The sequence below is a fragment of the Ruditapes philippinarum genome, unplaced genomic scaffold, assembly GCF_026571515.1.
Source record: "Ruditapes philippinarum isolate M1 unplaced genomic scaffold, ASM2657151v2 ctg10443_1_1_1_1, whole genome shotgun sequence".
Classification (NCBI taxonomy): domain Eukaryota; kingdom Metazoa; phylum Mollusca; class Bivalvia; order Venerida; family Veneridae; genus Ruditapes; species Ruditapes philippinarum.
The window spans coordinates 20902-33248 of NW_026852614.1; the positions used below are offsets into that span (position 1 = coordinate 20902).

The 12347-nt window shown below is 32.7% G+C and overlaps 1 protein-coding gene and 1 long non-coding RNA gene across 2 annotated transcripts; one reads left to right on the forward strand and one right to left on the reverse strand.

Moving 5' to 3' along the window:
• Window positions 1–1699: 1699 nt before the first annotated feature.
• On the forward strand, window positions 1700–7062 carry LOC132719162 (protein mab-21-like). The gene is made up of 4 exons (XM_060702909.1): window positions 1700–1920; window positions 2341–2548; window positions 3120–3505; window positions 3834–7062. Exons 1-4 carry the CDS (start codon window positions 1864–1866, stop codon window positions 4065–4067), a joined length of 885 nt encoding a protein of 294 aa, XP_060558892.1. The 5' UTR covers window positions 1700–1863; the 3' UTR covers window positions 4068–7062.
• A 1771-nt stretch (window positions 7063–8833) lies between these two features.
• Window positions 8834–12168, reverse strand: LOC132719156 (uncharacterized). The gene is made up of 3 exons (XR_009624178.1): window positions 11805–12168; window positions 11351–11515; window positions 8834–9073 (listed from the first exon to the last, which is right to left on the reverse strand). It is a non-coding gene; the product is annotated as an uncharacterized LOC132719156 (long non-coding RNA).
• Window positions 12169–12347: the final 179 nt, after the last annotated feature.

A 12347-nucleotide genomic window follows, 5' to 3' on the forward strand; every position in this document is an offset into this window, starting at 1 on the left:
ATAAAATTACCAGAGATAACAACATGAAACTTTGTAGGTAGATTGATCTCACTAAGAAGAAGTGTATTACAAAAGAACCATAGCTCTGTCTTGCATAATTTTGGAGTTATTGCCCTTTGTACATTTTATACTTTGAACATGTTCGGGACATTACTCTAAAACTATAAAAGATATCAACATAAAACTATTCACGTAGATTTATCTCATTGCGTAAAAGTGCAACGCAAAAGAACTATAACTCTGCCTTGCCTAATTTTGAAGTTATTGCTCTTTGTTCATTCTTACACCTTGAACATTTTCCAGGACATAATCAATATGAAACTTTGTAGGTAGATTTATATCATTGGGTAGAAGTGCAGTGCAAAAGAACCATAAGTCTTCCTTGCCTAAGTTCTTAATTATTGCCCTTTGTTCATTTTTACACTTTGAACTTTATCCAGGCCTGATTTCTAAAACCATAAGAGGTGTCAACATGAAACTCATTAAATAGAAGTGCAGTGTCAGAATCCTTAACTCAGCATTTCTTAATTATTGAGTTATTGCCCGTTGTTTATTTTAACAGTTTGAACATTGTCCAGGACATAGTTCTTAAATAATTATAATAGATATGAACAATACACTTCGTAGGTAGATAGATCTCGTTGGAAACATGTGCACTGCAAAAGAACTATAACTCTGCCTTTCCTTATTTTGGAGTTATTGCCCTATATTTATTTTTACACTTTGAACTTTGTACGTGACATAACTCTGACACTACAAGATGTATACTTTCCTGTCGATGAGCATCACCCGGTTAACTGGCTCTTTCTGCAGGGGTTGTCTTTCCCTTAGACGCTCCATTTGCCGAGCTAACGTGATTATCTTGAATATCAATATATTGAACCATAAACATTGACATGTATTTCTGGTTAGCAGAAACGTTGTGCTGAATTTTTATCAACTTCTTATTAGACAGATAACAGTAATGTACGGATCTATGATTATAAAGGGGAAAACCTTTTTTAGCAAATTATGGTATGTTTTGGTGTATATTTACCAAACACTGGTTTAATGTGAAATGAGTGAAAATAGGTTTTAAACCTAAAATGTTATATTTGAAAATGTGCATGACAAATGTCTTAACATGATTGCACAGATGAATCAATATAGATTCATTGTTTAATTGTGCTCGAGCGACAGTTTATTCGATATTTTTTTCATTGAACATAAAAAGTTTAAATTGTTCCAAACGTATCGGATCATTCTCTATTTATAGAATTTAACCTGATATTAGAAATTTGATAGGATTGGAATTGTATAGGATCGATATTTCATAACATTTTAGTTGCACCGCTGAATGGATATGTAATTTAATTGTTGATTTAAAGACAATATTATCGTCAAGACTTGTTGAGCTCAGGTGAAAGAGATGACGTCCAAAAACGACTGTGATGTGTCTATTGTGATGATAGATGCGGGCGAGTATTTAAGTTTTTCAGAGCGTATGATGACCATAAAAGAGACATTCTTAAAAAACATGGTTATTCAAGGAAAACATGCTTTATTTGTAAAAAATCTTTTGGTAACGAAGACAGACTTAAACAGCACCAAAAGGATACTGGTCATAGTCCTAAAGCTAGCCCCAGAGTCAAGGAATACCTGGATATATTTTATAAGGACAACATAGCAATAGACAAAACTGAACGAAAGGCTGCAGTGGCAAAAGCTGAAGAAACTGTTAGAAAAATTATGGATGTAGTAACAAAATCGAAAGACGGTGCAAAATACAATCCGAATTTAGAGAAAGCAGGAAGTTTTCCCACGAAGACCAAAATATCACACGCTGATTAGTTTGATACTATCGTAGCATGCAAAACTATTCCTATGGATGTGAAAACGCGCGGTTATGTTTCTTTCAAATACCAGCAGGTAGATAAAAAGGTGAGACAAGTATTATCGTTTTATATCGACACTTTATTGATATAATAGTATGACACAAAATATTGATTAATGCCTCTATCGGTATTTCTGCTTAATATTTCTTTGAGTGTTTGTTAGTATAATAATTGTTTGTGATACAATTTACAAATTGATTTTTTCATAATAGTTTGGAGACTTTACTATTGAAAACGCATCAGAGTTAAATCGTATGCATTGTACGAATACATGCACAGTGCGTTAACTGGAGTGCAGGTATAAGTAATCGCAATCACTGTCTATCTTGAGCATGATTGTTGATCGTCGAAATCAGAAAGTTTTGCGTTTCGGTGCTTTTTCTATTACTTAACAGACTTTGACTTTAAATGTAATGTAGGTTATCAATACTTATAAAAATATTATCATTAGATGTTTTGCTTTAAGGCAGGTAATGCCAATAATATGAACATTGCAAGACAAATTGAAGCGGGACACGACTGCCTTGAAATTCCAATGGGATATGCAGCTGTATATGTTGTGGAGAATAAAGTTTACGCAGATCAGACCTACAAAGGAAATCTTCTTGCAAGAGAAATTAAAAGAGATTTGTATGAAAAAGTTAAAAAGGCAATAGAAAATTTAGATTGGAAAAGTAAGAATATTTTTAGCTTTATTAAGTAATATTTGATAACACATAATCATATCTATTATATTCTTTATTGTCCAAAGAAAGTAAGAAGTAGTTATTTATCACGCCCAAACAATTTTCCAAACACATTTTCAAAAAGTAAAGAGTATACAAATATCACGAAAAAAAAAATGAAACTAGACCGTCTGCTATGATGTTGCAGTATTGTAACCAGTAAAACGTAACATGAATATGTAACTGAAAACAAACCATTACGTTTACACAATTTTGAGTTTCTAGTCACTGCGGAGTACTTTTGACATATCCATGTTAGTTTACCGAAAATCTTAGGGATGTGTACGAAGTATTTCGTTGAATATAGTAATTGATATTTCATCAGTTATACACAAAAGTATTTTTACATATTTTGCTAACTGACTTACAACTAACAAATAATTCTGTTTTATTTCACTTTTACTTGTAAGCAGATGTCGGCACTTTTTATATTAATTTTTAAGTACTTACTTATTCGTTCAACAGAAAATGTACCTATATTGTAGTTAACAGCAAAAACATGAAACGTAATTACTTTCAGATGTTGTCATCAATAAAAATGCACACGGCCCCGCCATAACATTAACTATCCGAAGACCTGGTTTCCATGATATAAGTATTGACAACACAGCGTCTCTCCCATGTAATATACCAGTAACAGTTTACGGTTGGCCACGACCTCAAACTCGTGATGCTTTTCCAGCGGATACCATTGAGGATGCAATCAAAACTGGGCTACATATTGTCCCAAAAGGAGATGAGTTGTGGGCTTTTTCGTTTTCCAATGTTGAGAAATATTTACTTAATAAAATGGACGGGCAAAATGGATGCCGACGAAAAGTGAACAAATTCTTGAAAAAATATGCACAAATATGCAGTTCCAGGTCTGAAAACGGACTTCCTGGGGTTTCTTCGTACATATTTAAGGTAGTAATGATATGTTAAACTTTAAAATAAAATGGCCATATCTTGCATTTTCAAGACATTGTATTTTATGCCCCTATGCTAATTTATCTTAACGTCTTCCGAGTGAGTTGTCGTTGTTTTTCTTATTCATAGATTGGTTAAATGAAACATATAACTTCAGTAATAAGTTTAATAATTGCAAACACTATACATGTATGTACATATTAATACCTACATTAACTAGTATGTTTTTCTGAATACTATTAATAAGGGGTCGGATATGAATTATTGAATAAAACACACACTTTTTTTTTTAAATATTACATTGAAAAGTCATAATAAATTTCAGCACGCGATATTATGGGCGTCAGAGAAACATCCAGATCCGGAATATTGGCACGATGCCAACATTGCCAATTGCCTTTTTGATAGCATCGATGACGTAATCAGAACCCTAGATAGCGGAAAGCTTCCAAATTATTTTAATACCTCCGAAAATATCCTGAAAGGTAAGGATCCCGAAACACTTCGAACATTGAGCAATTATCTGAAGGAAGAGAGGGAAAAGTTGTTACATATATAATGACAAGATTTAGAAGTTTTTATTGGTGATAATTTAAATGTTCAAAAATGTTACATTTAATATTTACATACACTTGTATCTTTATGTTATTTAAACCATTAATGCCAAATGAACTGAGGAAAGCATTTCTTCCACTACACGAACAATTTCAAAATACATATGTTTATGTCTCGTATAGGTGGCTTGACATTTAAAACACAGTAAAAACTCTGAAAAAAGAACAACAATTAAATACACAGAAAGTTGACACTTAAATTATTTCTGACCAGTTATTAGAGGATTTTCATGCATGTTTAGCATAAGTAACCATGGAAGATCGTCCGGTTTTCGGAATTCTGAGGTTCCGGTATTTAGAGGATTTTGTCAATGAACTTATAAGGAGAAAATATAGGACTTTTAAAATCGTTTTCAGGGGATTCCGATTTTCAGAGGGTCCGGTTTTCAGAGTTTATACTATATTTCGCTGACAGAGATGATACTTTCATAAGGAGAAATTGCAACATAATGTCACATAACATATTTATGACGTTGCGTTACCAGGTTGTCTTATAATTTGTTCTGTATGATATCATGTGGTGTTTTCCATGTTTGCTCAGAAGTGGTGTATTGAATACCAGTATTTTTGAGAAAATTGGAATTGAAATGATATTTCTTAATATGGATGTCATGAAAACAGGAGTAGACCAGGATTCAAAAGACACCAGTTCATGGATGTACTTTGTTACTTGATCAATCGCTACAATGTTTGGTTTTAGGGCAGCGACCACTTTACTTTTTTTCTATGTTATTTGATAATGCTGGCAGCTAGATCAGACTCATATTGAACTGTTTCTTAGATTCCCATCAGTACTGTTACTATAAACTAAGCCGGTAATTGTACTAATAAGATGACCAAACCTTATCAATTACTTGAGTTATCATGACCATTCATTCATTGCTGTGTGGAAGTTCATCAAGTGTTAGGATTTTATATGTATTTCACCAGTGATACCCGAGATAACTTAACTAGACCTAGAATCTTACAAATCCTGCCGGAAAAATCCCCTACAGATTTGCTAGATTTGTTTCAGTGAATGCTGATCTCATTCAAGTGTCAAAGCGCCATGATCTATGCATGGTTAGTTTCAACTTATGTATGAGAATATGCAGCTTTGTTTATAAACCCACGCCACATATACATACCTACAAACTTAACTATGTGGGATTCGAGAGGATAAAATTCACAATGTAAGGCTCTATCCGTATATCAAGCAAACCTGACTTACAGAGTTACGTTTAAGGAACAATCGGCGATGACATAAACACAAGAGCTGTATAACTGCATTACAAATTCATATTGTATCCTAAATCTTCGAACCATCTTCATCTTAAAAGTTAAAATCAAATTTACCCTTAGCAGTTGCCTTCATCGTATTTAGTTTGTTTGTTTGTTCGTCGCACCGAAACATAAAAGGTCATATGGCGTGTTACCAGTTTTCCAGGTAGAGGAAGACCTCAGGTGCACTTACGTGCATTAATTCTGCCACGAACCGGCACCTAAATAGAACCACCGACGTTCTGTAAACTAGTTGGATAGCTCCTCACATGAAAGATTCTAAAGTTCCTTTCGGGACCCACAGTGGTAAGGGGCTAGTGGTTTGAAGTCAACGACCGTAACTACTCGGCCACGGACGTCCAGATAAAACACTCAAAGTGCCACTTGCACTTAAAAGGCCCCTAGCATTCACATTTTCTCAAATCAGTCCTGTATAATATGATTAAAACCTAATTTTTTCTTGGTACTCTTTCTATGTTAACAGTTTCTGATATTCAATATCCTAACTGACCATTGGACGAAAAAAATATTACCGCTTTTATTACCTGAATTTACGTAGTAGTAAACACAATAACAAATTTTACTTCTGTCGAGTATCTTTTTTTTAAAGAAACTTATTGTTTGTTAGAATAAATCTATACTGTGAGAAATTAACTGTGGCGGCAAAACTAGCATAAATTGGTTTTAACGGTTGTGGTTTACTAACAGAGCTGCATTAGTACTAAGGGTGTAGTACTTAAGTACCAGTACCAGTACTTGGCAAATTATACAGTACCATTACCAGTACCAGTTCTAGATTTAAGCTTGGTACTGCAGTACCAGTACTTTTTTTGGTGAAGTAATTAAGTATCAGTACCATTACTTTTATATATTCATCAAAGTTTGAATAAATACAGTGTCAAACAAATGATTGCAAATATTATTCAGCAAAGAAATAAAATCATAATTTACTTTAAAGTTAACATAACATATTTACAACTTTATAGTTTTAACATACTTTTTACAAACAATATTTACAACATATATTCATGTCATATCTAATTGTTTAGTAACCAGTCAACTGTATAAATACAATGCAAACATCTTTCATTTAAAACACAACAGTCTTTTGTTGCCTTTCACACCTTCACACCTCTGTTCAATTTATACCAAAGTAAATAACAACTTTTTATGGTGCTAACAATATCACTTTTTTCACTTGAAATGGGATTATTTAGAATAGAAGAAATTAATTAGTGTTTATTTTGCTACTTTACTAGTAAATACAAAGTAATAAAAGATTTTAATAAGGATATTTTAGGGTAAAGAGTTATTGAGTCTGTTTATCTTAATTTAATTTTTACTGAAAGTCTTTGGTGCTTTTTATGATGAATACTATGTTAACATTTGAAGGAACATTGCAGCAAATTATCTTTAGATTTGATAATATAGTTAATGTAATTAACAGCTTTATTTTATGAGAAAAACATGCTTATTGTTTATAGATTCATCTTACATTTGTTGTATAAACTTTATCAATGTTAAAAAGCTCATGCATTACCGATCCCTGCTGGTATTACGTTATTTTTCTATAACATAAATTAACAACAACAAAAAAAAATCAACTACAAAAACAATATTTGTAATGTCTTCTTTTTGTGTTCATTTGTACTCCATTATTGTTTGTGTCACAATCCTAGATTTTTTAGCTTAAGATAATAGATCTAATAAAACTTAACAAAGATATAAAAGTTGCTCATACTTCTATAAAAGTTTCAGTATTACGTTATATCTAGCTATGTTGAGCGGAACTAAATGGAAATAAAGCTTCCAAACAAAACCAATAAAAACATACAAACTGTTCACTTTTGGTCATATTGCCGTTAGAACGCAAAGCCCTTGTTGCTTTTTTCGCTTTTTGTTTTCGTTTGCGCCTAATTTTAATATCACATTTAAATACAACCCCTATTGACAATAAAATGAACATCTTTTTTGACGATACTTAATTGCATAATGGTGAAAAGCCGGAAATACGATGATGAAAATCGAATGTTCGATTTTGATAAATCAAATGTATGATGGAAAAAAATTGAAATAACGAAACAAGGAATCTTCGATGGTGTTAGGTCGAAAGTACAGTGGTGAATACACAACATTATATATTGAGTTTTTATAAATTTCAAGCAACTAAATGTATATTTATGGCCGTCGTGTTTCTTATAAAGAAAATTCCATGAGCTTGTATAGGGTGTTAAATCAAAAAGTAATATTTGTTGTTAAAGTGCTTTTTAAGCAGGTAAAATACAGAAAGTGTAACAAGATTTTTTTTGTCTTTACTGGGGAAAAAACCGATCTACCGATTGTCGGGCAATTTCTGCGTGTTATTTCAAATAGAGACTTCCAAAAGTTTTGTGACAAAGAATTTTCAAATGAACGACGAGTATATATATATATATCAGAATTAGTCAATCCCTTGAGTCTGGGGGTCATGAGGTATTAATTAATATTTCATAGTTCACTCTCAGCCCTCATGTATGGCGAGGTTTTCATATTGTTGTAACAGTTTCTGTATTTAAGATTTTTCATCAATAAATATTTTTGATTATTTGCAACAACGCTTTGCTTGTGTCACTTTGTTTTACTTGTTCAAATAAATATATGTCAATTATTTCTATGTTTACAAATGTTTATCAAGTATTTGTCGTGAAGAAGTGAGAATCGAGAGTTCAGAAGTATCGCGCATGAATACATCTGCATAAATTATTTTATAACATTATTAATGCCTAACAGGGTAGCTGTATTATCTCCAAAACACACATCGATATCGGTAAAATTGTCTTCATTATTGTTATCTTAAACACATATATTTTAATTCTTTATTTGCATCAATCTGATTGACATTCAACATTGTTTGTTTGTAATAAATAAAAAAACATAAACTTAATTGAAGGTCAAGATATTTCTTCTGTCTTTTTGTGCTGTAACTGGCTAAAACTTTGTTATTAATAAATGTATTATTAATTCACTGAACAGCTTTCATTAACACAACACTACCTATAAGGTAAGCCACCCATCAAGTTCAATGCGGCGTACCGCATACAACACTTTCAGTGCTTTGATTTTTCTTAGCTGTAAGAAATTATTATGTCGACAATTGCTAAAACTATATGTTTCGAAAACTAAAAAAAAAAACATTAAGCAAGTTAACCAGTCTAACCTCGGCCAAGATACTGTTTGATATTTAATGTTTTAATTTTACGTTTTACCCAATTAATTTTGTGTTCCATCTATTAGACATTCCAGAAATGCCATAAGTGCGAAGGCAAAGTTACAGATTTCCATTTCACTAAATATTTTGGCTACGAAATTTTTTACCAACAAAAAATAATGCTCATATATCACTCAGCATTACAATTATCGTAAGACCGTGTCAATAAGTCATAAGTAGAATAAAATGTACGAGTAATAAATTTTATTTCAATCAATCAAAAAATTATTGTTTAGAACAGTAAATAAGATTTTATTCCTGCTAAATAGACTATGTCTGCTATACTGGTCTTGCGAATCTACGTATCACATGGAAGACCGCCATTTTGAGGCGATGGACAGGAACAAGAAGATTTGTATGTTTTTTGTTCACATCTATACTCAGGATGATAAGAACCGACAAACTCGCATTCATTTCTTGTCTCATGACACCATCGACCATTTACTTAAACACAGTGAAATAGTTTAAGCAAGCAGCATTAATGATAAAAAGATTTGTAAAGTTTAAAAATAATTATACAAGTTTACACTATTAAATGACATTTTATTATTTTGATGCACTGATGAAAATAATGGTAAAACAACTGACATAAAATTCCTATCACATTGCCGTGAGATCAAGAACACCTTTAGACAAGAGCCAGTTGAACTGGGTGATGCTCCCTGAGGTTTTGGACACAGAAAAGTATACCTTTTGTAGTTTAAGAGTTATATCCCAGACAAAGTTTAAAATGCAATAATTCCAAGGCAGAAAAGGCAGAGTTACTTTTCTTTGCACTGCACTTCTTCTCAATGAGATCTATCTATCTACAAAGTTTCATGCTGATATCTCTTTTAGTTTTAGTGTTATGTCCCGGACAATGTTCAAAGTGAAAAAATGAACAAAGGACAATGACTCAAAATAATGCAAGGCAGAGTTATGGTTCTTTTGCACTGCACTTCTATTTAATGTAATCTATCTACCTACAAAATTTCATGTTGATACCTCTTATGGTTTCAGACTTATGTTCCGGACAAAGTTCAAAGTGTAAACAAGAGCTGTCGGTAGGACAGCAACGCTCGACTATTCTTAGTGCTTGATAGTAAAAAAAATGCTTGATACAGTTACCTCCTCCTGTTTACAGGTTGGGGTCATGATGGTGAACAAGTGTGCAAAGTTTCAAAGCCATATGTCAATGGACTTTGAAAATATTTGAACTATTACAAAAACTTTAACGTAAATTCTAAGTTGAAAAAGGGGCATAATTCTGTCAAAATGCTTGATAGAGTTACCTCCTACTGTTTACAGATTGGGGTCATGATGTTGAACAAGTGTGCAAAGTTTCAAAGCCATATGTCAATGGACTTTGAAAATATTTGAACTATTACAAAAACTTTAACGTAAATTCTAAGTCGAAAAAGGGGCATAATTCTGCCAAAATGCTTGATAGAGTTACCTCCTCCTGTCTACAGGTTGGGGTCATGATGGTGAACAAGTGTGCAAAGTTTCAAAGCCATATGTCAATTGACTTTGAAAATATTTGAACTATTACAAAAACTTTAACGTAAATTCTAAGTCGAAAAAGGGGCATAATTCTGTCAAAATGCTTGAAAGAGTTACCTCCTCCTGTCTACAGGTTGGGGTCATGATGGTGAACAAGTGTGCAAAGTTTCAAAGCCATATGTCAATGGACTTTGAAAATATTTGAACTATTACAAAAACTTTAACGTAAATTCTAAGTCGAAAAAGGGGCATAATTCTGTCAAAATGCTTGATAGAGTTACCTCCTCCTGGGCCATCCTTAAAAAAATGTTTGTTTGCAGTAACGCGACCTACTCACAAAATTTGCCCCTACTCAAAAGTTTTTTTCATGGTCTGGATAAAGAATTATTTTTTTTTAATCAGAAAATTATGCCTTGTGCTTTGTTTTTGTTCTTTTAAAGGTTAATAGAAGAAATAAAATGTATGTATTATTTAATTAGAATTCATTTGTCAATTTATTAATTGTTACCAGATTATCAAAGCATAAATTGTCCAGCATTTTGAAATTCCATGTTTATTTGGGAGTACAGTTCAATAATAAAAAAAAAATAAAAAAATAAAAAAAATCGACCTACCTACCCACCTTGAAAATCCTGGGTCGGGTTACTGCAAACAAACATTTTTTTAAGGATGGCCCTGTCTACTGGTTGGGGTCATGATGGTGAACAAGTGTGCAAAGTTTAAAGCCATATGTCAATGGACTTTGAAAATATTTGAACTATTACAAAAACTTTAACGTAAATTCTAAGTCGAAAAAGGGGCATAATTCTGTCAAAATGCTTGATAGAGTTACCTCCTCCTGTCTACAGGTTGGGGTCATGATGGTGAACAAGTGTGCAAAGTTTCAAAGCCATATGTCAATGGACTTTGAAAATATTTAAACTATTACAAAAACTTTAACATAAGTGGTTACGCCGACGCCGACGCTCGGGTGACTGCAATAGCTCTACTTATTCTTATCGAATAGTCGAGCTAAAAATGAACAAAATTAGACAAGGCAGAGTTATGGTTCCTGTGTACTGCACATTTACCTAATAAAATGTAGCTACCTGCAAAGTTTCATATTGGCACCTCTTGCTGTTTCAAAGTTATATCTCGGACAAGAAATGGACGGACGGACAAAGCGGCGAGTATATGCTCACCCTTTGGGGAGCATAATTAATAGAAAACGTTATATATAATTACTTCTAGAAAACGCACCTGGGCAATTATGTCCTTCACATGCCTTGCTGCTTACTGAAGGTCCAGCACAAGTCCCAACAAAGTTGAAACGCCGATGACATGTCCTTGATCTATTTCTCGTACCTAGCCCACAGCTAGCCGAACAGGTACTCCAAGGTTGCCAGGAACCCCATACAACATGAGCTGAAGTACATTATATAATTTTATGTTCGGATATTTCACTAATTACACAACGGTCTATATATAGATGATGCATTTGAAAATTTGTAACAACAAAAGGAAAAGCGCATATTTAAATATATGTACATATCTTTGATGCACAATTTACTTTTAAAGGCATAACATTCATACCTATATACATAGGCTACTTTAAGACACTTTGATATTATATCTAGCATTATTATCATCTCTACGTTCTAAATAAAGGGGAATAAAACCAGTATATCAATTTTAATATAAAGATAAATTATACCACATGTAGCGCAGGACGATGGGCATCGTAGTAATACAGTCTGTTCTCTGCATGCGTTGCCATTTAGACGACCGAATGTTGAACACAATATGGGGTCAGAGTCGGTACAAACACCAGGTGAAATCGGTTTGAGTGGAAAAACCTGACCTGGAAAATTAACAGTTTAATTATTATTTAAAATGAATTGTTTTTAAAACGCGAAAATGCACTTTCGAGCACTGACAACTGAATACATGTAAGATAAACATCATCTTTCTATCAATAAGATCTCAAACAATATCTTTATTGGCAAATCAATGACACCTTCCACTTTACCATTAAGCTTGGTCGGATGAACAGATGAAGAAACTATTGTTAATTAGTTGTTTTCCTTATACTACATTGTTGGAATTATTAACTACATATAATTCTAGGTCACGACGGAAAAAGTAATTCTGGTTTTCTTTAAGATGTGATGGGGCCACTTAATTTGATTTGTTTGTCTTACTGTCAGAGTATTAAAAATAATTTACTTGACTAGTGATGATAATTAAATTTACTGGC